General features: G+C 38.7%; 3 protein-coding genes across 5 annotated transcripts in view; 1 reads left to right on the top strand and 2 right to left on the bottom strand.

The window, feature by feature from the left end:
- Window positions 1–5,753, bottom strand: part of uck2b (uridine-cytidine kinase 2b) — a 26,600-nt gene extending 20,847 nt beyond the window's left edge. Inside the window, exon 1 of the mRNA XM_062047116.1 lies at window positions 5,594–5,753. Coding sequence (XP_061903100.1) covers window positions 5,594–5,698 — 105 coding nt within the window. The 5' untranslated portion in view covers window positions 5,699–5,753. The remainder of the gene's footprint in view (window positions 1–5,593) is intronic.
- A 4,092-nt stretch (window positions 5,754–9,845) lies between these two features.
- aldh9a1b (aldehyde dehydrogenase 9 family, member A1b) overlaps window positions 9,846–27,500 on the top strand; it is a 32,598-nt gene continuing 14,943 nt past the window's right edge. Inside the window, exons 1-4 of the mRNA XM_062047115.1 lie at window positions 9,846–10,510; window positions 19,576–19,721; window positions 25,261–25,390; window positions 25,461–25,595. Of these exons, the coding sequence (XP_061903099.1) occupies window positions 10,330–10,510; window positions 19,576–19,721; window positions 25,261–25,390; window positions 25,461–25,595 (592 nt within the window). The 5' untranslated portion in view covers window positions 9,846–10,329. The remainder of the gene's footprint in view (window positions 10,511–19,575; window positions 19,722–25,260; window positions 25,391–25,460; window positions 25,596–27,500) is intronic.
- On the bottom strand, window positions 21,710–24,889 carry LOC133650180 (E3 SUMO-protein ligase ZBED1-like). 3 transcript variants are annotated; one of them, XM_062047112.1, is made up of 4 exons: window positions 23,622–24,889; window positions 23,230–23,364; window positions 22,749–23,054; window positions 21,710–22,663 (listed from the first exon to the last, which is right to left on the bottom strand). In XM_062047112.1, exons 1-4 carry the CDS (start codon window positions 24,732–24,734, stop codon window positions 22,541–22,543), a joined length of 1,677 nt encoding a protein of 558 aa, XP_061903096.1. In that variant the 5' UTR covers window positions 24,735–24,889; the 3' UTR covers window positions 21,710–22,540. The 3 variants fall into 3 exon arrangements, with proteins under 3 accessions (XP_061903096.1, XP_061903095.1, XP_061903097.1); XM_062047113.1 differs by having other exon boundaries at window positions 21,713–23,054; window positions 23,622–24,577; window positions 24,662–24,873; XM_062047111.1 differs by having other exon boundaries at window positions 21,711–23,054; window positions 23,622–24,888.

The following is a 27,500-nucleotide window of genomic DNA, read 5'->3' as shown; positions in this document are numbered from 1 at the left end:
CGATCAACACGGACTTGCCTCACAGAACATCCTTTTGGTCTTACCTGGAGACGGAGTATGCACAGATGGAGAGCAACCTGAAAGCCGCACTGAATGAGGAATAGACTTTCTGACAAGAGGTTGGAGAGATTTTGTTAATGAGGTACAACCACTGGTTTACTCACCACTGTTTGACTCATAACTTGATTAGAACAATAGAACAATTAGAGCTAACATGCGGTGTTATACACTGTTTTGTAAAAGCACGCCGAACTGCTCTGATGTTGTGAACAACAGGTTCAGTGTTCATTAGAAAAGTGAAACATCATTTAATAGTTACATTTATATTTGTAGGTTTTGCCATTGCAATATTAACAGTCAGGTAAAAAAATATATTTTATTAAAAAAATAATTTATGTCAACTGCTGTAAAGAAAAACTTTTGTTTTTTGTTTTTAAATACATATATAGATAAAACAATTATTCAGAGGTGGGTAGAGTAGCCAGAAATTGTACTCAAGTAAGAGTACTGTTACTTTAGAGATTTATTACTCAAGTAAAAGTAAGGAGTAGTCACCAAAATATTTACTTGAGTAAAAGTAAAAAGTATGTTGTGAAAAAACTACTCAAGTACTGAGTAACTGATGAGTAACCTGTTCGTTTAATGATGACGGCAACAAATAATGCACAAAAACATAAAAATAGCAATGAGCAAATTCAGAGCCAGGAATATCTCTTAAGCAACTAAAACAATAATACATATTAAATAATAACACTAACATAAAACTAGTTAAGGCAAATTGAGCCACAATAACTTAACAGCACCATAGGCTCAGTAAGCAGAGATTACAAAGGAAAATAACAAGTTAGCCTTTACGCAAACCATAAACTGATAGGTGTGGACTGCATCTGGGAACACACTGCGCACTTCTGATTGGTGTTTGTATGCATGCATATGTGTGTGTGTGTGTGTGTATCTTTGTCTGTCTCTCTATGAGGCTGCAGTGCGTTAATAAATGTCCCCACACGATGTACATTTGACAGCGATTCATAGCAGGGAAGCTAACATCAGCCTACGGTGACAGCCAAAATATCTACTAACGTTACATACCGCCATGTGCTTCCTCAAATTTGACGTTGAGTTCATGTAAGCTTTAAGCTTTGTTGCCGCTGAAACTTTATGTGCAGTTAATCACGTGACCGCCTGGCTCTGTTTGATTGGTGAAACGGAGTCAAACGTCACCAGTGACTGTATTTGATTGGTGAAACGGAGTCAGACCTCACCAGTGACTGCATTTGATTGGTGAAACGGAGTCAAACGTCACCAGTGACTGCATTTGATTGGTGAAACGGAGTCAAACGTCACCAGTGACTGCATTTGATTGGTGAAACGGAGTCAAACGTCACCAGTGACTGCATTTGATTGGTGAAACGGAGTCAAACGTCACCAGTGACTGTATTTGATTGGTGAAACGGAGTCAAACGTCACCAGTGACTGCATTTGATTGGTGAAACGGAGTCAAACGTCACCAGTGACTGCATTTGATTGGTGAAACGGAGTCGTCAAACGTCACCAGTGACTGTATTTGATTGGTGAAACGTCACCAGTGACTGCATTTGATTGGTGAAACGGAGTCAAACGTCACCAGTGACTGTATTTGATTGGTGAAACGTCACCAGTGACTGTATTTGATTGGTGAAACGTCACCAGTGACTGTATTTGATTGGTGAAACGTCACCAGTGACTGTATTTGATTGGTGAAACGTCACCAGTGACTGCATTTGATTGGTGAAACGGAGTCAAACGTCACCAGTGACGCCATTTGATTGGTGAAACGTCACCAGTGACTGTATTTGATTGGTGAAACGCAGGCATACGATAGACCCTACTTTGAAGGTCTGTCTGACAAACCAAAACAAACAAAGCGTGCATTAACAGATCGATAAAAATCAGTAGCGAGCTGAATGTAGATAAATGGCGCGGCGTAAAAGTAGTGTTTCTTCTCTATAAATATACTCAAGTAAAAGTATGTTTCATTAAAACTACTCTTAGAAGTACAATTTATCCCAAAAGTTACTCAAGTAGATGTAACGGAGTAAATGTAGCGCGTTACTACCCACCTCTGCAAGTATTTATGTCCAGTAAAGAAAGACTGTCGTTATTTATTTTTTTAATATGTAAAACAAGTATTTATGTTGAGTGCAGTTGTTGATGTTAAATAAAGTGATTATTGGCAAAACCGCTTGTCATTTTTATGTTGAGGCGGCGGGGGTAACGTCGGTAGCTGCATTGCTGAATGTAACTAATAAAGTAACTTGTATTCTAACTTACCGTATTTTTCGGAGTATAAGTCGCTCCGGAGTATAAGTCGCACCGGCCGAAAATGCATAATAAAGAAGGAAAAAAACATAAGTCGCACTGGAGTATAAGTCGCAATTTTGGGGGAAATTTATTTGATAAAAGCCAACACCAAGAATAGACATTTGAAAGGCAATTTCAAATAAATAAAGAATAGTGAATGTACGTTATAGGAGGCATAAATAACCAACTGAGAATGTGCCTGGTATGTTAACGTAACATATTATGGTAAGAGTCATTCAAATAACTATAACTTATAGAACATGCTATACGTTTACCAAACAATCTGTCACTCCTAATCGCTAAATCCCATTGATTGATTGATTGAAACTTTTATAAGTAGGTTGCACAGTGAAGTACATATTCCGTACAATTGACCACTAAATGGTAACACCCCAATAAGTTTTTCAACTTGTTTAAGTCGGGGCCCACTTAAATTGATTCATGATACAGATATATACTGTCATATATACTATCATCATAATACAGTCATCACACAGGATTATCACATTGAATTATTTACATTATTTACAATCAGGGGTTTGGAGGGGGTGGTAGGATATGGACAGCAAGTAGTGGACAGAGAGAGAGAGAGAGAGAGAGAGAGAGAGAGAGAGAGAGAGAGAGAGACAGAGAGAGAGAGAGAGAGAGAGAGAGAGAGAGAGAGAGAGAGAGAGAGAGAGAGATCAGGAGGCATAAGAAAAAGTATCTGCATTTGATTGTTTACATTTGATTATTAGCAATCCGGGGAGGGTGTTAGTTTAGGGTTGTAGCTGCCTGGAGGTGAACTTTTATTGCGCTTTTGAAGGAGGATAGAGATGCCCTTTCTTTTATACCTGTTGGGAGCGCATTCCACATTGATGTGGCATAGAAAGAGAATGAGTTAAGACCTTTGTTAGTTCGGAATCTGGGTTAAACGTGATTAGTGGAACTCCCCCTGGTGTTGTGGTTATGGCGGTCATTTACGTTAAGGAAGTAGTTTGACATGTACTTCGGTATTAGGGAGGTGTAGCGGATTTTATAGACTAGGCTCAGTGCAAGTTGTTTAACTCTGTCCTCCACCTTGAGCCAGCCCACTTTAGAGAAGTGGGTAGGAGTGAGGTGTGATCTGGGGTGGAGGTCTAGAAGTAACCTGACTAGCTTGTTCTGGGATGTTTGGAGTTTAGATTTGAGGGTTTTGGAGGTGCTAGGGTACCAGGCGGTGCATGCGTAATCGAAAAAGGGTTGAACGAGAGTTCCCGCCAGAATCCTCATGGTGCTTTTGTTGACCAGAGAGGAGATTCTGTAGAGAAATCTCGTTCGTTGGTTGACCTTTTTGATTACCTTGGTTGCCATTTTATCACAGGAAAGGTTAGCCCAGTGTTTTTCAACCTTTTTTGAGCCAAGGCACATTTTTTAAATAAAAAAATACGGAGGCACACCACCAGCAGACAAGGTTAAAAAATGAAACTCCACCAGGTTGTCGTGCCTTATTTTGAGTTTGTTGTTGTTTTCCAGTGTGTAGTGCTTAAGTTCCTGTCTTGCGCTGTTATTTTGGTGGCTCTTCCTGTTTTGTTGGTGTTTCCCTGTAGCAGCTTCATGCCTTCCTTTGAGTGCTATTCCCCGCACCTGCTTTGTTTTCGCAATTAAGACCGTTTTAGTTGTGCGGACATTGTTGATTGTCATGTCATGTACGTCTCTGCTCCACACGCTGTAAGTCTTTGCTGTCGTCCAGCATTCTGTCTTTGTTTACTTTGTAGCCAGTTCAGTTTTAGTTTCGTTCTGCGTAGCCTTCCCTAACCTTCAATGCCTTTTCTTAGGGGCATTCGCCTTTTGTTTATTTTTGATTTAAGTGTTAGATACCTTTTTACCTGCACACTGCTTCCCGCTATCGGTTACATATTGTGATCACGACAAACTATGTTCCCGACATCTACAGAGCAATTAGCTACCTGCTGCCACCTACTGATATGGAAGAGTATTACACGGTTAGTCTGCCGCACTCTGGACAGCACAGACACTCAACAACAGCACATTATTTGCGGATTATAATTACTGGTTTGCAAAAAAGATTTTTAGACTTACACAAACTTTAATGATCCACAAGGGAAATTTTTCCACACAGTAGCTCAGTTACAAAGGATGGGAAGGATCCAAGGGAACAATAAGAAGTATAAAGTAGACTTAAAATGTACCAATTTTTAACCCAATTAGGTGAAATGACAATCTCCCACGGCACACCAGACTGTATCTCACGGCACACCTGCCGCGGCACAGTGGTTGAAAAACACTGGGTTAGCCTCCAGTGCCATGAAATCTTATACGTCTAGTCTCTTAAGTGAATGAGCTAAATAATATTATTTGATATTTTACGGTAATGTGTTAATAATTTCACACATAAGTCGCTCCTGAGTATAAGTCGCACCCCCGGCCAAACTATGAAAAAAACTGCAACTTATAGTCCGAAAAATACGGTAGTTACTTTTAAAATCAACTAATCAGTAAAGTAACTAATTTACTTTCTAAAGGAGTAATCAGTAGTCATTAATCAGTTTAGTTTTTCAAGGTAACTGTGGCAACACTTTATAAATAAGGTGTATTAAATTGTATTAGTTATTTAATAATAACTAAGCAGTCTTTACATAAGCAATGTGATTGGCTATTGAACTGAGTCTTTCTCCATAAAAAGACATGCGTTGGTCGGCCAGAAAAGACTCCAAATGATCATTAAAAAAAGAGGTTTTGATGACTGCTTAGAAGCATGTTTGATGGGAATGTTCATCTTTCTAAGAACAAAGGACGTGCAGGCGCGCTTATTCTAATCTTTACAGTCGCGGTTGGCGAATGTGGGTCAGACCTTTCCGTTAGCTGGAGACAAAACACTACCTTAGTTAAATAAACAATGTAGGGACAATATATAATTTTTAGGTCATTTATAAATGCTTGTCATGTGGGAAAAAATGCAAGTGTTGACAAACAAGCTAGCTATTGTCTTCGATGGCTGAAATGACGTCATATAGTCCGCCTACACAATTGGCAGTTTGGGCTCATGGCGGATATGTCAAGTTAATAATATAGCGAGAAAAGCGGCTAGATAGTGTCGACGTGCAGTTGTGCCGCACCGGAAGCGCAATGGTTAAAAGAGATGACGGAGCTGTCAATCAAGCGGCGAGGAAGCCACGCGGTCAACCGGCAGCCGCGCCGTCGTTTAAGCTGAAACCCCCCCCAGCGTGACAACTCCCTCAGCCCGCTCCCCTTTAAGACTTGAGATGCCAACCTTTCCGCTGGCGGTGCCCCCGGAGACACCGATGAGAAAAGGTTGCCGTATCACGTCGGTGTTGTCGCCCCGGTCCCGTAGGCGTGTTTCCGTGTCGCCGGCCATAGTTGCAATGTGCCGGCGAGGCCGCTGTGCGGGAAGATCACTGCGCCGGAGCTCCTCCCACATCCACACGGCGACACTCTATTCACCCCTAAAATATACTCATTCAAATATAAATATACCCTCGGTTGGTTTTAACCGCCTTTAATTGTCGCAAACTTGACATTAAACCCGTTATTGATAAAGTTTTATTTGTTTTTCTTATTTCCTGGTCATAAAAATATCACCCAATCAGCGGTTACGCTTTGTTGGACGTATATCATATGTCCCCCCCCCCCGGTACATCTCAGACATGTTCTAAGGCAGGGGTGTCCAAACTTTTTCCACTGAGGGCCGCACACGGAAAAATTTAAACATGTGGGGGCCATTTTGATATTTTTCATTTTCAAACCATAACAAAATATATGGATTTTTTATTTATTTTACCTTTAGGGGTCCTGGGGACCATTAAGGGTCTCAGTCATTAAAATGTTAAAAATTAGTCAGATTATTATTATTTTTTAATTATTTAACGCTTACAGGAAATCTCTATATCAACTTAAAGTTGATATAAATTAATACAAATTAAAAAAAAATGTTTTATGGCTTTTCTGTCAAAAACAACTTACTTTTTTTATAGTAAAACTGAAATATGCAGTATTTAGTAATTAGAGACCTAAAATATCAATAATGCAGGACACCATTGATTTTAATTATTTCATATTTTTGAGTAGTCACAGTGAAAAGATAAATAAAAAATCACTAAATATATTTGGGATCCAAAAGGTGCCCCACTCATAAAGTGATACATTTTTATTAGGTTTTTCTTTTACTTTCAACACTAAAGTTACGAGATCAACTTCAGATATATCTGTCCATTTTATGCTGGAACTATTATTTTGTTTGTTTTATGCGCTTTCGTCAAAGAAAAATGTGATGTTTTTATATGGCTACTACACAATATATGCAATATTTACCACATAAAACATTTTAAAGTGAAATATTTGAAGTAATTGGAGCCCTGAAAATAATTCATTATAACACAAATTTTTTGTCTTTTTTTTTTTTTTTTGAGCAACGGCAAAAAAATTTAAATAAAGAAAGACAAAAGAAAGAAAAACAGCCTGCATGGCAGCTTTTGTGTCAATGTTGCAACTTTTTTCTCGTTACATTTCACCTCATTCCACTTTTTTTAATGTTCTTTTTTATTTTTACAATAGTATTTCCAGAATGTGTGGCGGGCCAGTAAACAATTAGCTGCGGGCCGCAAATGGCCCCCGGGCCGCACTTTGGACACCCCTGTTCTAAGGGTACGCAGCATCGACTGCTACTGCCTACTGGCGCTGATGAGACGCGGGGCCGCCATCTTGGAGTGGTGATCCGCTCCACTCAGTGCAATTCATTTGGCAGGAGCAATGAACTGTCAGCGCATTTAATTCATCTTACCTTGCTGAATACCACTGATTTTCACGCGCTTTTTTGTCATACGTGTAGCTATGATAAAGGACACATGTTTTATTATTCATAGTTTGCTTAACAGTAATAGAATATTCTCATATGCTATAAGCAACGTTCCCTCTAAGGTGCGCGCCTGCGCAATTGCGCACTGCTCACGCGTCCTCTGCGCACAGCAAATTAATGCCGCGCAGAAAATCAAAAATCCCATCTGAACTCTAAACAAAATAAACACATTACAATTTATTCTGTATGATTTTGCAATGCAACTCTGTGAGTGACAGGTGACAACAAGAGTGGCCCCAATGAATAAAACAATCTATGTCAACACAGTTCAATTATCGTCTGTCGAGACACTTTACAGACAGGAATTCCATCAATCACTTTATTGAGCAAAAACCACACCAAAAACATGAGTAAAAAAACTTTCATCTAGAAAAACTGGTCATTTTCTGCCATACAAACCAGGCTTAAACCAACTTTGTCATCCGTCATATCAACACAAGCCGCTCGCTCTGTCTCATCTGCACCAACACACGCACTCATGGCACTTAGCCAGTGCTGCGTTTATGGCCACACAAAAAGTCGGACAACCTCAACGCCACACATTGTGTAAATGCCAGGTTGTAACACTTTGACTCCTCAATCAGATGTGTGCTTATTTTACTGCCATTTATTAAGGATGTTAATCTAAGGATATTATTCATGAAATGTTGTCACAAGATTTCATAAATGCTAATAAAAAGATGTATTTTACAGACAGAAAGTTACAGGAACTAAATGTAATCTCTGAAAGGTGTAACATTTATTTTAAAGGTAGGACCCGCAGCCAGACATACAATACTAGCACATAGGTCATGAAAAACATGTTTTTTTTGTTATTGTCATTGTAAGGGGGAAAATCACTTATATCAGAAAATAATTTTAATAAAACATTTAAATTGTTATGATGTCAGGTTTGGGACGGGTGTGACGCTGGTGTAGCCACAGTGTGCACGTCTGATGTTGCTCACATGTGCTCCACTGAAAGCTCAGGGAGTTTGTGCGTTTGCTCACACACATGAAAAATTAGAGGGAACATTGGCTATAAGTGACCAGACGTCCGAGATCAAAACTGGGAATCTAATCCCAGAGAAGTGGGGAAAAACGGTCAGCTATTTTTAAATTGAAGAAACAATATGATTAGGTTATATATACATGCGTATATCCTACATAAACAACATTAGATATCTATATATCTTATAGACTGTATCTCTGTTGCTGCAGCAGCAGAGAGTTTATTCTGTCTTGACACTTTGTATTGATATTTTGTATTACATTCTTCCCTTAAATTATCATGTTGGGGCGGCGTGGCGAAGTTGGTAGAGTGGCCGTGCCAGCAATCGGAGGGTTGCTGGTTACTGGGGTTCAATCCCCACCTTCTACCATCCTAGTCATGTCTGTTGTGTCCTTGGGCAAAGACACTTCACCCTTGCTCCTGATGGCTGCTGGTTAGCGCCTTGCATGGCAGCTCCCGCCATCAGTGTGTGAATGTGTGTGTGAATGGGTGAATGTGGAAATACTGTCAAAGCGCTTTGAGTACCTTGAAGGTAGAAAAGCGCTATACAAGTATAACCCATTTATCATTTATTATCATTTATGTTGACAGTGATTGTTTTATATGTATTTTTTATGTATGTCGCTTTGGATAAAAGCGCCTGCCAAATACTTAAACATAAACATATATAAACACCTGAAAGTCTTTATATCAGCTAAAACCACCAATCTGTTTCACTGCATTAGGAATACAACCAAATTCTGTCTTACCCAACAATGTTAGTATTTGAATATTGTTACTTGAAGACTTATTCTTGGTTACAATTATACTGTTAAAAAAGTATTGTCTTATACTTTGCCTAAAATGAGAATGCATCATAATCAGTGGAGGCTGGTGAATTTTGTTTTAGGTGGGGCTGAAAGTTTGTAAACCAAACCCCTGTAGGAGGTCATCCTCCCCCAGAAGATTTATTTGGGATTTTCGCATACAAATATTGAAGATCTTTGCTCCTTCTCAACTCTGTGGTAATATTCTTTTCACAAAATACAACCAATAGTACGTTAATGTCAAATCTTACTTGTGAAAAGTAATCTCCCGATTCCTATTTTCAACAGTCCGCTCATTTGAGCAGGAAAACTCTGAACACCAGCCCGGCATCTTTGTTTTCTACCTGTCAACTGTCAGTTTAGGCTGCTCGCCGGCTCCTCACCACTTCAAGATGGCGGCCGAATTTCTCGCGTCACAGCAGCCATTGCTGCATCTACGTATAACATGTCTATGGACGTAAACTCATAAGGTAGGAAGAATGGAATTCTCAGAGTACTTTTAGGAACTATAAAATAGGGTGGTAAAGTATAACATTTGAAGGACACTGGGTTAAATAACAGAGTCGAATCATTTGTTTTTCATTAAGTTGTATTTGGTTTTCTTATTTCCTGGTCATAAAAATATCACTTAATCAGCGGTTACGTTTTGTGTGACGTATGCCATATGTTCCGCCCCCTGGTTAAAATCTGGCTAACGTAAACTCATAAGGTATGTAGAATTTAATTCTGAGAGTATTTTTAGGAACCAGAAGATATTGTGGTGACAGATAACATTTGAAGGACATTGGGTTGAATAACAGAGTCCAATTATTTGTTTTTCATAAAGTTGTATTTGGTTTTCCTATTTCCTGGTCATACAAATATCACCCAATCAGCGGTTACGTTTTGTGTGACGTATGTCATATGTCCCGCCCCCCGGTTTAAATCTGGCTAACGTAAACTCATAAGGTATGAAGAATGGGTATTTTTAGGAACTATAAAATAGGGTGGTAAAATATAATATTTATATAACAGAATATTTATTGTTTTTTATGTAGTCGCTAAATGAACATCGTTGTAATCTGTTTTACATACGTACATTTAAAGTTACGGTTGCAACCTGTCTTAAAACCAAAAAAGAAGAACGTAAACACAACAACTTGTGTTTCACTGTTTTTTATGTTGCGAGAAGTTATTCCCTGAAACCCGTGCATGACAAATGATCGATAACAGGAAGTGCAAATACGTCACGTAAAACATGCCCGGTTTTATTTTTGATAGCGTTAGTTGGAGAAAGCGTGTTCCCCCCGGGACTGTTTGTGCGCTTTGACAGTAGTTGGACGCAACTCACATAGAAAATGCTCCAGACGCTCGCTGGGCTCCTCCTGCGACAGCCCGCAGCTGCTTCACGGTCTGCGGCCGTGCGGAGCCTCTCCTCGGGCACCGTGAACGTCACTGCACCGCTCAACTTCTGGGGAGGAAAAAGGAGGACGAGCAGAGAAAAGGGCAATGGGGAAAACGTATACGAGCCTGCAACAGGTAAGACATGTCTGTTTGGTGTACAAAGAAACATACTACTTACTAAATGTGCGGTTTGCTGGTGTGCTTCGGAAGGAGGATACATTTTAATTGCCAATTGGAGTGCCAAAGTGTAGACTTTTAGTTTTTTACGAGTGGAAACCAAACACATCTAAACAAGCTCATAAAAACACGCAAACACATTGTCTGTTTGGTGCAGAAAAATACATACTACTTAATGTGCGGTTTGCTGGTGTGCTTCGGAAGGAGGATACATTTTAATTGCCAATTGGCGTGCTAAAGTGTAGACTTTTTGTTTTTTACGAGTGGAAACCAAACACATCTAGACAAGCTCATAAACACACGCAAACATATTGGTGCGTGTTTTACGCTCCCTTATTCATGCGAGTATGTGTGGGATTGACCGGGTCATGAACAGGGTGATGATCCAAAATGACACAGGCAAATATTCTACAGACTGGATAGAAAAAAGGTGTTTTGTAAAACCCGGTCCAAAGTCCAATGTCAGTGGGACTTTTTTTTTTTACAAGTTAACTGTTATAAAGGAGAGTGGGTCAAAAAGATTGTGCACATAATGTGAAAGACTGATGATGTCATCCTAAAGGGGATTCTATAAGGACCATTTTGGCATAGTTGTATATAATACAAACAAAATAGTTTTTAAGGCCTCGTGTACTTTTCATGGTCCCTTTAATCTCCATAGTTGTCATATTAGGGAGACTCTAAATCTCAAACCCACCTCAGAAATCACCATAATGACAACATTAAATACAGTAGTGTAGTAGACCTAAGTATTCATTAAGTACCATCATAATGACAACATTAAATACAGTAGTGTAGTAGACCTAAGTATTCATTAAGTACCACCATATGGACAACATTAAATACAGTAGTGTAGTAGACCTAAGTATTCATCAAGTACCACCATAATGACAACAATAAATACAGTAGTGTAGTAGACCTAAGTATTCATTAAGTACCACCATATTGACAACATTAAATACAGTAGTGTAGTAGACCTAAGTATTCATCAAGTACCACCATAATGACAACATTAAATACAGTAGTGTAGTATACCTAAGTATTCATTAAGTACCACCATAATGACAACATTAAATACAGTAGTGTAGTAGACCTAAGTATTCATTAAGTACCACCATATTGACAACATTAAATACAGTAGTGTAGTAGACCTAAGTATTCATCAAGTACCACTATAATGACAACATCAAATACAGTAGTGTAGTAGACCTAAGTATTCATTAAGTACCACCATCATGACAACATTAAATACAGTAGTGTAGTAGACCAAAGTATTCCTTAAGTACCACCATAATGACAACATTAAATACAGTAGTGTAGTAGACCTAAGTATTCATCAAGTACCACCATAATGACAACATTAAATACAGTAGTGTAGTAGACCTAAGTATTCATTAAGTACCACCATAATGACAACATTAAATACAGTAGTGTAGTAGACCTAAGTATTCATTAAGTACCACCATCATGACAACATTAAATACAGTAGTGTAGTAGACCAAAGTATTCATTAAGTACCACCATAATGACAACATTAAATACAGTAGTGTAGTAGACCTAAGTATTCATTAAGTACCACCATAATGACAACATTAAATACAGTAGTGTAGTAGACCTAAGTATTCATTAAGTACCACCATAATGACAACATTAAATACAGTAGTGTAGTAGACCTAAGTATTCATTAAGTACCACCATATTGACAACATTAAATACAGTAGTGTAGTAGACCTAAGTATTCATTAAGTACCACCATCATGACAACATTAAATACAGTAGTGTAGTAGACCTAAGTATTCATTAAGTACCACCATAATGACAACATTAAATACAGTAGTGTAGTAGACCTAAGTATTCATTAAGTACCACCATATTGACAACATTAAATACAGTAGTGTAGTAGACCTAAGTATTCATCAAGTACCACCATAATGACAACAATAAATACAGTAGTGTAGTAGACCTAAGTATTCATTAAGTACCACCATAATGACAACATTAAATACAGTAGTGTAGTAGACCTAAGTATTCATTAAGTACCACCATAATGACAACATTAAATACAGTAGTGTAGTAGACCTAAGTATTCATTAAGTACCACCATAATGACAAAATTAAATACAGTAGCGTAGTAGACCTAAGTATTCATCAAGTACCACCATAATGACAACATTAAATACAGTAGTGTAGTAGACCTAAGTATTCATCAAGTACCACCATAATGACAACATTAAATACAGTAGTGTAGTAGACCTAAGTATTCATTAAGTACCACCATAATGACAACATTAAATACAGTAGTGTAGTACAGTGTTTTTCAACCACTGTGCCGCGGCACACTAGTGTACCGTGAGATACAGTCTGGTGTGCCGTGGGAGATGATCTATTTTCACCTAATTGGGTTAAAAATATTTTTTTGCAAACCAGTAATTGTAGTCTGCAAATGATGTGTTGTTGTCGTTGAGTGTCTAGAGCAGTGTTTTTCAACCACTGTGTGCCATGAGATATTGTCTGGTGTGCCGTGGGAAATTACGAAACTTCACTAATTGGTCCAAAAAATATTTTTTGCAAATGAATAATTATAATCTGCAAGTAATGTGCCGCTGCTTAGTGTCTGTGCTGTGTAGAACTCGGCAGGGTAACCACGTAATACTCCATGTCAGAAGGTGACAGCAGGTAGTTAATTGCTTTGTAAAAGTCGAAATGTGTGGGGTGAGACGAGGATGGTTTGTTGTGATCCCAATATGTAGACCACGGCGTGCAGGTAAAAAGATATGTAACGCTTAAACCAAAAATTAACAAAAGGAAAAGGTATGCAAAACGAAAGTAATACTGAACAGGCTACAAAGTAAACAGAAACAGAATGCTGGACGACAGCAAAAACTTACGGCGTCCGCAAAGTACATCCGCACATGACGTGACAATCAACAATGTCCACACAAAGAAGGGTAGCAACAACTTCAATAGCCTTGCTTGCTAACACAGAGCAGGTGCGGGGGAATAGCGCTCAAAGGAAGACATGAAACTGCTACAGGAAATCACCAACAAAACAGGAAGGTCCACCAAAACAACAGCGCAAGACAAGAACTAAAGCACAGGAAAACACCAACAAACTCAAAATAAGGCACGACGACCTGGTGGAGTATCATTTTTTTAAACTTTTCTGCTGGTGGTGTGCCTTCGTATTCTTAAATGACAAAAAAACGTGCCTTGCCTCAAAAAAGGTTGAAAAACACTGGTCTAGAGCTCGGCAGAGTAACCGTGTAATACTCTTCCATACCAGTAGGTGGCAGCAGGTAGCTAATTGCTTTGTAGATGTGGGAAACAGCGGGAGGCAGTGTGCAGGTAAGAAGGTGTCTAATGCTTAAACCAAAAAGTGAGTGCCCCCTAAGAAAAGGCATTGAAGCTTAGGGAAGGCTATGCAGAACGAGACTAAAACTGAACTGGCTACAAATTAAACAAAAACAGAATGCTGGACGACAGCAAAGACTTACTGCGGAGCAAAGACAATGTACATCCGAACATGACGTGACAATCAACAATGTCCCCACAAAGAAGGATAAAAACACCTGAAATATTCTTGATTGCTTAAACAAAGTAGAAATATCGCTCAAAGGAAGACATGAAACTGCTACAGGAAAATACCCCCAAAAAAGAAAAAGCCACCAAAATAGGAGCGCAAGACAAGAACTAAAACACTAGAGCTATAGTGATGCGTGCTTGGTTATGCTTTAAAGTCATATCCAACAGTTGCGACAACGACTTTTTACTGAGTTTCATTTTTTTTAAATGATTTCTGCTGGTGGTGTGCCTCCGCATTTTTTCAACGCAAAAAATGTGCCTTGGCTCAAAAAAGGTTGAAAAACACTGGTGTAGTAGACCTAAGTATTCATTAAGTACCACCATCATGACAACATTAAATACAGTAGTGTAGTAGACCAAAGTATTCATTAAGTACCACCATAATGACAACATTAAATACAGTAGTGTAGTAGACCTAAGTATTCATTAAGTACCACCATAATGACAACATTAAATACAGTAGTGTAGTAGACCTAAGTATTCATTAAGTACCACCATAATGACAACATTAAATACAGTAGTGTAGTAGACCTAAGTATTCATTAAGTACCACCATAATGACAACATTAAATACAGTAGTGTAGTAGACCTAAGTATTCATTAAGTACCACCATAATGACAACATTAAATACAGCAGTGTAGTAGACCTAAGTATTCATTAAGTACCACCATAATGACAACATTAAATACAGTAGTGTAGTAGACCTAAGTATTCATCAAGTACCACCATAATGACAACATTAATACAGTAGTGTAGTAGACCTAAATATTCATTAAGTACCACCATAATGACAACATTAAATACAGTAGTGAAGTAGACCTAAGTATTCATTAAGTACCACCATATTGACAACATTAAATACAGTAGTGTAGTAGACCTAAGTATTCATCAAGTACCACCATAATGACAACAATAAATACAGTAGTGTAGTAGACCTAAGTATTCATTAAGTACCACCATAATGACAACATTAAATACAGTAGTGTAGTAGACCCAAGTATTCATTAAGTACCACCATATTGACAACATTAAATACAGTAGTGTAGTAGACCTAAGTATTCATTAAGTACCACCATAATGACAACATTAAATACAGTAGCGTAGTAGACCTAAGTATTCATCAAGTACCACCATAATGACAACATTAAATACAGTAGTGTAGTAGACCTAAGTATTCATCAAGTACCACCATAATGACAACATTAAATACAGTAGTGTAGTAGACCTAAGTATTCATTAAGTACCACCATAATGACAACATTAAATACAGTAGTGAAGTAGACCTAAGTAAGGCTGAAACGACGCGTCGACGTAGTCGACGTCATCGGTTACGTAAATACGTCGACGCCGTTTTTGTGCGTCGACGCGTCGCATATTTACGTCACACTACCGTCATGGCGGACCGCAAAGCAGACGATCAAAGCAGACGATGCGAGCGGTGCGAGCGAGGGGGGAAAAGCATGCCAAAAGTGGTCAAAAGTGTGGGAGTATTTCAATAAACGGCCTAATAATGTTGTTGTATGCACACTGTGTCGAGCGGAAATGGCCTATCATAGCAGCACAACGGCTATGAACGAACATTTGAAAAGAAAACCAACTAGTCAATCGTCCGCACGAGCATACGTTGTCATCATTACACAAAAACATGACTGTGTCATTTGTATCTGCTAGGGGTGTAACGGTACGTGTTTTGTATTGAACCGTTTCGGTACGGGGCTTTCGGTTCGGCACGGGGGTGTACCGAACGAGTTTCTAAGCTAAAGCTAACTTTAGCTGCTAAAGTCTTAACAAGCTGCTTCGCTCCTCTGCGTCTGTCTCAGCACGCAGCATTGTCCCACCCACACAACCATCTGATTGGTACACACGCAGCATTGTCCCACCCACACAACCATCTGATTGGTACACACGAAGCATTATCAGCCAATCAGCAGTGTGTATTCAGAGCGCATGTAGTCAGCGCTTCAGCGTGGAGCAGATATGTGTTTAGCAGGTGAGCATCAGGCAGCGGACTCTCCCCAAATGATAATAAACACCTCCCAGTCAACTACTAGTAACATCACTATGAGCCCGTTGACCTTCTAAAAATATAAACTACAGCTCAGCTCACTCGCAGTCCTGGCTTGAGGTGAAGGCTAATTACCTCTCGTTCCAGCCACATCGACCCCTTCTGAGCGCCTATTTTCAGCTGCTGGGAATATTGTAAACAAGAAAAGAACCAAACATGTACACATGCTAACCTTTCTTCCTTACAACTGTTAGACACTCACTGGAATGAGTAGAATTGGTTATTGTGTACTGTGTTGGACTGGATGTTTATTTTGCACATTTTAAAAGCAATACTTAATGTTTACAGTGCTCCAGAATATTTACATTGGCACTTTTTTGTATTGGATGTTTATCTTTATTTTTGCACATTTTAGCAAATAAGCAATACTTTCACTTTTGTTGAAATGTTTACACTGTTGTTACAGAATATTTCGTTTTGCACTTTTTTGTATTGGATGTTTATCTTTATTTTTGCACATTTTAAAGCAAAATAAGCAATACTTTTACTTTTGAAATGCTTATACTATTGCAGAATATTAAGATTTGCACTGGATGTTGACTTTTATATTTGCACATTAAAAAGCAAATAAGCTACTTTTAATTTTGTTAAATGTTAAAAGTTTTAAATGTTTACATTGTTACAGAATATTTAGTCATGTTGTTGTCAATGTTGACTGAGTGGCCATACTTCTTTTTTTTTGTAAATAAAAGCCATGCCTTTTGAAAAAACGGGCCTACATTTATTTTTTCATCTTCATTTTGAATAAAAAAAATAATCGGTAAAAGGAAAAATAATCTATAGATTAATCGAAAAAAATAATCTATAGATTAACCGATTAATCGAAAAAAATAATCTATAGATTAATCGATAGAAAAATAATCGTTAGCTGCAGCCTTAGACCTAAGTATTCATTAAGTACCACCATAATGACAACAATAAATACAGTAGTGTAGTAGGCCTAAGTATTCATTAAGTACCACCATAATGACCAACATTAAAATACAGTAGTGTAGTAGACCTAAGTATTCATTAAGTACCACCATAATGACAAACATTAAAATACAGTAGTGTAGTAGACCTAAGTATTCATTAAGTACCACCATAATGACAACATTAAATACAGTAGTGTAGTAGACCTAAGTATTCATTAAGTACCACCATAATGACAACATTAAATACAGTAGTGTAGTAGACCTAAGTATTCATTAAGTACCACCATAATGACAACATTAAATACAGTAGTGAAGTAGACCTAAGTATTCATTAAGTACCACCATAATGACAACAATAAATACAGTAGTGTAGTAGGCCTAAGTATTCATCAAGTACCACCATAATGACAACATTAAATACAGTAGTGTAGTAGACCTAAGTATTCATTAAGTACCACCATAATGACAACAATAAATACAGTAGTGTAGTAGGCCTAAGTATTCATCAAGTACCACCATAATGACAACATTAAATACAGTAGTGTAGTAGACCTAAGTATTCATTAAGTACCACCATAATGACAACATTAAATACAGTAGTGTAGTAGACCTAAGTATTCATTAAGTACCACCATAATGACAACATTAAATACAGTAGTGTAGTAGACCTAAGTATTCATTAAGTACCACCATAATGACCAACATTAAAATACAGTAGTGTAGTAGACCTAAGTATTCATTAAGTACCACCATAATGACAAACATTAAAATACAGTAGTGTAGTAGACCTAAGTATTCATTAAGTACCACCATAATGACAACATTAAATACAGTAGTGTAGTAGACCTAAGTATTCATTAAGTACCACCATAATGACAACATTAAATACAGTAGTGTAGTAGACCTAAGTATTCATCAAGTACCACCATAATGACAACATTAAATACAGTAGTGTAGTAGACCTAAGTATTCATTAAGTACCACCATAATGACAACATTAAATACAGTAGTGAAGTAGACCTAAGTATTCATTAAGTACCACCATAATGACAACAATAAATACAGTAGTGTAGTAGGCCTAAGTATTCATCAAGTACCACCATAATGACAACATTAAATACAGTAGTGTAGTAGACCTAAGTATTCATTAAGTACCACCATAATGACAACATTAAATACAGTATTGAAGTAGACCTAAGTATTCATTAAGTACCACCATAATGACAACAATAAATACAGTAGTGTAGTAGGCCTAAGTATTCATCAAGTACCACCATAATGACAACATTAAATACAGTAGTGTAGTAGACCTAAGTATTCATTAAGTACCACCATAATGACAACATTAAATACAGTAGTGTAGTAGACCTAAGTATTCATTAAGTACCACCATAATGACAACATTAAATACAGTAGTGTAGTAGACCTAAGTATTCATTAAGTACCACCATAATGACCAACATTAAAATACAGTAGTGTAGTAGACCTAAGTATTCATTAAGTACCACCATAATGACAAACATTAAAATACAGTAGTGTAGTAGACCTAAGTATTCATTAAGTACCACCATAATGACAACAATAAATACAGTAGTGTAGTAGGCCTAAGTATTCATCAAGTACCACCATAATGACAACATTAAATACAGTAGTGTAGTAGACCTAAGTATTCATTAAGTACCACCATAATGACAACATTAAATACAGTATTGAAGTAGACCTAAGTATTCATTAAGTACCACCATAATGACAACAATAAATACAGTAGTGTAGTAGGCCTAAGTATTCATCAAGTACCACCATAATGACAACATTAAATACAGTAGTGTAGTAGACCTAAGTATTCATTAAGTACCACCATAATGACAACATTAAATACAGTAGTGTAGTAGACCTAAGTATTCATTAAGTACCACCATAATGACAACATTAAATACAGTAGTGTAGTAGACCTAAGTATTCATTAAGTACCACCATAATGACCAACATTAAAATACAGTAGTGTAGTAGACCTAAGTATTCATTAAGTACCACCATAATGACAAACATTAAAATACAGTAGTGTAGTAGACCTAAGTATTCATTAAGTACCACCATAATGACAACATTAAATACAGTAGTGTAGTAGACCTAAGTATTCATTAAGTACCACCATAATGACAACATTAAATACAGTAGTGTAGTAGACCTAAGTACTCATTAAGTACCACCGTAATGACCAACATTAAAATACAGTAGCGACGTTGATTTAACATTGAAATGTGGTCATTTCCCAACAGATGTGTAAAAAATGAGTTAAGACGCAGAGTTCGGACAAAAACAAGCTGCGTTCACAGACAGTGGTATTATAATGTGCTTAAGGGCCATCAGGTTCAATTTAACTGTGGCGGGCCACCACAAATAAATGCATTCATCGGGGAAAGACTGGGAACAAATAAGGATCATTACCATATTTTTGCAGGGCGCGTCCTGTGCATGCTGGAGTCTTGTGGGCCCTCAGACGTGGACCGGGCCGTGGAGGCGGCCAAGACGGCCTTTGGCCCCTGGAGTAAGATGTCTGGGATGGAGAGGGCAAAGGTCATGATAGAGGCGGCACGTATCATCGAGGTGAGCGTCACTCTTCAATTATCGCAACGTCTGTCCTGACGCTTTAAGGAGGACATGAATTCCATCGATCACTTTACTGAGCAGAACTCTTTATAAACACATGACCAAAACATTGGTGAAAAAGCAAAACTGGTCCTTTTCCGCCGTACAAACCACAACTGGCTAAGTGCACAGACGGGACTTAGTCACTGATGCGTTTACAGCCACGCAAAAAGTGGGACAAGTCCACCACCACACATAATGTGTCATTCCAGGTGGTCACACTATGATTTACCACTCAAATGTGTGCTTATTCTAGTGTCATTTATTAAGAATCTTAATTTATAAATATTCATCATGAAATGTTGTTATTATGTTAAAGAAATACTAATAAATATATATATTTTACAAACAAAGTTGCAGTAATGTACACATGATCCCATGCTTACATCTCATTGTGCAACATGTGAATGTTTTACTGGGAACTAAATGCGATATCTGAAAGGAATATAATTTTTCCAAAGCAGGACCCACACCCAGACATACAATACTAGTCCACAGCTCATGAAAAACAATATTTTTTGTTATTGTCATTGTAAATGGGCCAAAACACTTATTAGAAATATTAGAAAACTAGAAAATTCCCGCGGAAAGATGGGCCTGCTATCTGTGCCCTGGACCTCTGGCCGGGGGTCATCGGAAGCCACCGTGCTTTGAAGATGGTGCCAAGTGTCCGAATCCGTGAGTTTTAGGTGTAACTGTACAAAATGAGCTACGGAGCTAGCCTAAAACGTTACCGTGCGCACATTAAAATGCTAACACTTAGCATGTGTGCAAACGATGGCATGCTAACAGTTAGCATGTCTCACATTTCAAGTAACACGGCTGTACCGTGTATGGCTGCGGAAATAGAGAAAAAAGTGTAAAATTAGATGATAAAGTTAGCACGCTATCGTTTGCATGCTAAAAGTTAACAAGTGTGGTACCAAGTTGTATGACTCTGGGGTAAACAGGTTCAAAACTAGCTCAAACAGTTAGCATGCTAAATTTAGCATGCTAGAAAGCTAACTTTAGCATTCTATCTGTTAGCATGTGTCACATACCAAGTTATATGACAGTAAGGTAAACGACTGTGTAATTAGAGAAAAAAAACAAAGTGAGCTAAAAAAGTTAGCATGTTGATGTTAGTATGCTAGCATGCTAATAGTTAACAAGTGTCACATACCAAGTAATATGACACTAGGGTAAATGGTTGCAAAATTAGCTCAAAAAGCTTGCACTTTAATGTTGGCATGCTAACGTAAACAGGCTAACAGTTAGCATGTTTCACATTCCAAGTTACATGAATCTAAGGTTTTATGGCAGTGGAATTAGAGAAAAAAAAACATAAAGTGAGTTAAAAAGTTAGCGTGTTAATGTTAGTATGCTAACATTAGCATGCTAACAGTTGACAAGTGTCATATACCGAGTAATATGATGCTAGGGTAAATGGTTGCAAAATCAGCTCATAAAGCTTGCACTTTAATGTTGGCATGCTAACATGCTAACGTAAACAGGCTAACAGTTAGCATGTTTCACATTCCAAGTTATGACTCTAAGGTTTTATGGCGGAAATGTTGCCATGCTAATGTTAGCATTAGGGATGCAAATTATCGATTATTTCATTAATTGATAGTTGATAACCTTATCGATCGATCATCGATTAGTTGATAAAGCGGCGTTTTCCCCCCATCTGAGATTTCCCCTCAATAAGGTACAAAATCAAAATCAAAATTTTGCTGGTATAAAATACAAAGGACATTGTATTCCCTAATCAAATGTTTATTTGATACAAAAGTAAGTCATCTTTGTAACATGAGGAATATAATATAAAGTGCACTTTAGTCTTGTCACACATGCAAGACTTGGTAGTGGCAGCAGCCATAATAGCTAGCTTTATTTTATATAATCCCTCTTGAACTGGGAAAGGTGCCTAATGCCTATCTGTCAACTTGAAAAAATACAAGGAAGACATCCCTGAAAATTGTAACAGCAGGCAGCAAATAAGTAAGCCTGTTGGCTGTTGCAGTCTGCTGCAGAACTTCACCTTTGGACTCAGGTGAGGCTGACAAGAACTGAAGTGAAAAAACATGTCACTCACTCACTACTGTAAAGACAAGAAAAATAAAGTAACATCAAGTGCACAACATGCACAATGCACATCTTAGTCTGTCTCACAAACTATTAGAAGGCTAGCAGCCTGCAAGCTGCAACATTAATTGAATCCCTCTTGAACTGGGAAAAGTGCCTATATGACAGTCAACTTGAAAAAATATAAGGCAGACATCCCTGAAATTGTAAGTAACAGCAAAATAAGTAAACCTAAGCCTGCTGCAGAAGAACAGTCATTGATTCAACTTAACATTTGGGCTCAAGTGAGGCTGACAGAAGAACTGAATGAAAAACATGTCACTGCATAAAATAAAATAAAGTGCATGCACTATGCCCATCTTAGTTTGTCTCTCACAAACTATTAGTGTAAACATTAATGTAATAATCAGTCAGCTTGAAACAGGCTGACAACAACTTCAAGTAAACATTCCTGAAAGACAATGGTGATCGTGATAGTAAAATATTAAGCAAGCCAAGTTTAGCCAACCCTGGCTACAACAATCAACTTAATATTTAGATCATCAGGCAGGTGGACAATTGAAATTTTAACAAAGGGAAAAGTCACATTTTAGAGAAGGCTCTCTGCCTCATACATGTAACATGGCCCATGGGTACAATTGCTTATTCATTTTTATTCAAGTATATGAGCATGTCTACATGCTCAGGTGTGAGCCGTGAGCGCAGCTTGGTTACAGTAAGGCCACATGCTGAGAACACGCGTTCAGAAGGCACTGATGTAGCAGGGATACACATGTATCGTTTTGCCACTTTTGCCAACCTCGGATACCTTGCTTCATTTTTTCCCCACCAATCTGTGGGATGATTGGGATCAGAATCAAGGTTTGGCACAGCATCCTTCAGAAAACTGTCCAGCTCTCTCTCCACATCATTAGTGACCTGGTTGGTGTAGTAGGCACCCAGGAGTTGAACCATAGCAGATGTGTGTCTCTGTGGTGCAGCTTCCTGGACAGGCACGTCTGGCTGAGCCCCCTCCTCCTCCTCTCCAGTGGTACTGGCAGAGGCAGAGCTTGCTCCATCTGCTGTTGTGGATGTGGAGCTCACATCTTCTGCTTGAGCCAGTTCAAGCAGTTTGGCATTTGCTGAAATCCTCCTGGCTGGGCTGAGAAATGACAGGTGCTTGTGCCGAGGGTCCACCATCGTTGCTATCATTGGGGTTGATGTTAGGAAGTCATCAGATGCAATCTGTGTCAAATAAAAACAAATAAATAATATAACTTCAATTATTAATATAATAAGCAAGCAGTGCCACCTAACCTTACATGGGCAATGCATATTTTGTACAATGCTATGTATGTTTTGTATAGGTTATTTATTAGATGCTGCAATAATAATATTAATAATAGACATTAGCTGTTACCTTCATCCGTCTGCTCAGTGAAGCAGCCACTTTAGATTTGAATTCTGCCACTTTGCCTGAGTCTCCCTCGACTCTCTTCTTGAGGTGCACGTCGATTAAACCGAAGCTGATGGGATACGTGTTGGATATGGACACCTGAAGAAAAAAATATATATTAGTTGAGTTTAGTTCCTTTGTATAGAAAAGTTTCATAACAGTACAGATTCACAGGTTAGGTAAATAGGTACAAGGTCAACTAAAAGAAAGCTTACGTTTTCTTTCCCCCTTTTTTTTTACTCATAATATATGACATTGGAAATATATTACACAGAGAACAGTGATATGCATAAAGTAGCATTCAAATTCAAATGACAAAATCGTGCAAGGGGGGGGGGGGTAAAGTAATACTCTACCTCAGTCTCTGTAGACATCACGGTAGTTGCTGTCTTCAGAGCGACTAGAACAGGGCCCATTTCCTCCATGATTTTCCAGTGGTCGTCTCTGATCTCAAGTGTCCGAGCATCAGACAGCTTGGTGAACGTGCGGTCTGATAGTACGGCGCACACCGCCCACCGCTGCTCCACCAGTCTCGCAAACATGTCACAGACTGAATTCCACCTCGTTTTGCAGGATTGAATGAGCTGGTGGCGTTCCAAGCCCATTTGGCCTTGCTTGGTTTCCAGCGCTTTGGTGGCTTTAGTGCTGTGCTTAAAGTGTTTGACCAATCTTCCTGCAGCTGCGATGACTTGGTGCAGGGTCCCAGCGAAACCATCGTTGATGGCCAGTTGTAGGGTATGGGTGTAGCATGGAACAGAGGCCCAGTCGACTCGAGGTTGGCTGTTTGCTAAGACGATGTTACTCGCGTTGTCGTGAACACAGGCTATCACTCGCCCGGTCAGCCCCCATGCATGCACAATTTCATTCAGCCGTTCTGCTAAATTATCAGCCGTATGGCTCATCGGCATACTCTCTGTGGCTAGGACTGCCGACCTCATCAGCCAGTCCTCCATGTAGTGGCAAGTGACGGTGATATAGCTCTCTGTTGTATTTGACGTCCAACAGTCAGTGGTTATTGCTACATGCGTGTTGGCCAGTCGTGCTTTCAGCTCGGCTTTCTTTCTTTTGTAGCGAGCCTCTATGCGGGTTGTTATTGTTTCTCGAGAAGGGATTTGGTAGTCTGGCTCACAATAGTTCATCAACTCACGAAACCCCTTGCCATCCACAATGCTTATAGGCAGCATATCCTTTTCAACCATGTTGCAAATCCTCTGGGTGATGCCCTCTGCCCGTGCGTCATCACACACCGCTTTTCTTTTGGAAAACGCTTCGGCGACGGAGGGCTGGCCTGGCCGTGCTCCGCCTCCACTCTCTCCTCCAAGCACAGCGGCATGTAAACTTTTTAGGTGGTAATTTAACGAACTGGTTGAATTGTTGTACTTCAAAACAGCCTTACATATTTTGCACGTTGCATCGTCCTCTTTTAGGGTGAAATGTTCCCACACAGCACTTCTCTTGCGTCGCTTCATGTTTGTTTTTCTTCTCTCGCATGTGGACTCTCATGTGTACAGCGGACATGTAGGGCTGGTCACGTGATGGTGTTGCTGCTTGGAAAAAGTACAATAAGCAACAACTCCCTCGTGTGGACTAGCGAGGTATAAACTCAGCATTACCTTCACACAGAAAACCACCGCACCGACCGTGACAGAACGGAATTGTCAATTAATTGAAATCGTTAATTTTAATCGGGTAATTTCTTAACGGCAATTAATCGAAAATCGATTAATTGTTAACATCCCTAGTTAGCATACTAGCATGCTAACGTTAAGAAGCTAGCGTATGACTGGGTAAGAAGACATACCAAAATGCAGTATTTGTTGGTGTAGATGTAGAAAGTAGCAAAAAATGTAGCATAAAACGTGAGCATCCTAAAATAAGAGACACTAGCAAAAAATATGTTGGCATGCTAACAGTCTCACAAGTATGCTATCATGGAAATGACTAAGTTATCATCACAATATGTGTGTGGTTTGTTGACTGGTTTTCCACGCACAGAACAGGAGAGAGGAGATCGCCCGTATGGAAGTGGTCAACAACGGGAAGTCCATCACAGAGGCCCGTCTGGACGTGGACTCTGGCAGACTGTGTGTGGAGTACTATGCTGGACTGGCCTGCGGTCTGGCTGGTGGGTGCACGTGTGTGACACCTTCACATCACATTGGAAGAATATCAGTTTTTTTTTTTTACCTGTGCAGGTCAGCATGTGCAGTTGCCAGGTGGATCGTTTGCGTACACGCGCAGGGAACCTCTGGGGGTGTGCGTCGGCATCGGGGCTTGGAATTACCCCTTCCAGATCGCCGCCTGGAAGTCAGCCCCGGCGCTGGCGTGCGGTACGGGGAAACTGGCCAGAAAAAAAACTAAGAAAACTGGAAGGGGGGAAACACAACACCCTAATCACCGATAGGTCATAAAAACATAAACAATGTTCCTCACCCATGTTGTTCCTGTGGATGTGAACACAAGTTGTAATTACTGTAGTGACTTAATAACATAATGACTGAAAGACAAAATAATGTGTAAATAATGTCAATAACTAGATGAACCATCTGTGGCTGTGAAGTGAACACTAGTAAGGTTGTAAATACTGTATAGAGTAGGCTCACCCATGTGGTTCCTGTGGATGTGAACACAATTACTGTAGTGACTAAATAACATAGTGTCTGAAAGAGACAAAAGTAACGTGTAAATAATGTCAATATGTAGATGAACTATCTGTGGCTGTGAAGTGAACACTAGTAAGGTTGTAAATACTGTATAGAGTAGGCTCACCCATGTGGTTCCTGTGGATGTGAACACAAGTTGTAATTACTGTAATGACTTAATAACATAGTGACTGAAACATACAAAGTAATGTGTAAATAATGTCCATAACTAGATGAACTATCTGTGGCTGTGAAGTGAACACTAGTAAGGTTGTAAATACTGTATAGAGTAGGCTCACCCATGTGGTTCCTGTGGATGTGAACACAAGTTGTAATTACTGTAGTGACTAAATAACATAGTGACTGAAACAGACAAAAGTAATGTGTGAATAATGTCAATAACGAGATGAATTATCTGTGGCTGTGAAGTGAACACTAGTAAGGTTGTAAATACTGTATAGAGTAAGCTAACCCATGTGGTTCCTGTGGATGTGAACACAATTACTGTAGTGACTAAATAACATAGTGTCTGAAACAGACAAAGTAATGTGTGAATAATGTCAATAACTAGATGAACCATCTGTGGCTGTGAAGTGAACACTAGTAAGGTTGTAAATACTGTATAGAGTAGGCTCACCCATGTGGTTCCTGTAGATGTGAACACAAGTTGTAATTACTGTAGTGACTAAATAACATAGTGACTGAAACAGACAAAAGTAATGTGTGAATAATGTCAATAACGAGATGAATTATCTGTGGCTCTGAAGTGAACACTAGTAAGGTTGTAAATACTGTACAGAGTAGACTAACCCATGTGGTTCCTGTGGATGTGAACACAATTACTGTAGTGACTAAATAACATAGTGACTGAAACAGACAAAGTAATGTGTAAATAATGTCAATAAGTAGATGAACCATCTGTGGCTGTGAAGTGAACACTAGTAAGGTTGTAAATACTGTATAGAGTAGACTAACCCATGTGGTTCCTGTGGATGTGAACACAAATTGTAATTACTGTAGTGACTAAATAACATAGTGACTGAAACAGACAAAAGTAATGTGTGAATAATGTCAATAACGAGATGAATTATCTGTGGCTGTGAAGTGAACACTAGTAAGGTTGTAAATACTGTATAGAGTAAGCTAACCCAGGTGGTTCCTGTGGATGTGAACACAATTACTGTAGTGACTAAATAACATAGTGTCTGAAACAGACAAAGTAATGTGTGAATAATGTCAATAACTAGATGAACCATCTGTGGCTGTGAAGTGAACACTAGTAAGGTTGTAAATACTGTATAGAGTAGGCTCACCCATGTGGTTCCTGTGGATGTGAACACAAGTTGTAATTACTGTAGTGACTAAATAACATAGTGACTGAAACAGACAAAAGTAATGTGTGAATAATGTCAATAACGAGATGAATTATCTGTGGCTCTGAAGTGAACACTAGTAAGGTTGTAAATACTGTATAGAGTAGACTAACCCATGTGGTTCCTGTGGATGTGAACACAATTACTGTAGTGACTAAATAACATAGTGACTGAAACAGACAAAGTAATGTGTAAATAATGTCAATAAGTAGATGAACCA

Source organism: Entelurus aequoreus, linkage group LG05 (genome assembly GCF_033978785.1).
Source record: "Entelurus aequoreus isolate RoL-2023_Sb linkage group LG05, RoL_Eaeq_v1.1, whole genome shotgun sequence".
Taxonomy (NCBI): domain Eukaryota; kingdom Metazoa; phylum Chordata; class Actinopteri; order Syngnathiformes; family Syngnathidae; genus Entelurus; species Entelurus aequoreus.
This window is presented reverse-complemented; position numbering and strand designations above follow the sequence as displayed.

Excerpts from the sequence above, each read along its gene's own strand:
- LOC133650180 (XM_062047111.1), bottom strand. The coding sequence starts at position 24,734 with ATGAAGCGACGCAAGAGAAGTGCTGTGTGGGAACATTTCACCCTAAAA. Across the intron at positions 23,365-23,621 it reads TGATGTCTACAGAGACTGAG|GTGTCCATATCCAACACGTA; the intron begins GTAGAGTATTAC and ends TTTTTTCTTCAG. Across the intron at positions 23,055-23,229 it reads CACTGAGCAGACGGATGAAG|ATTGCATCTGATGACTTCCT; the intron begins GTAACAGCTAAT and ends TATTTGACACAG.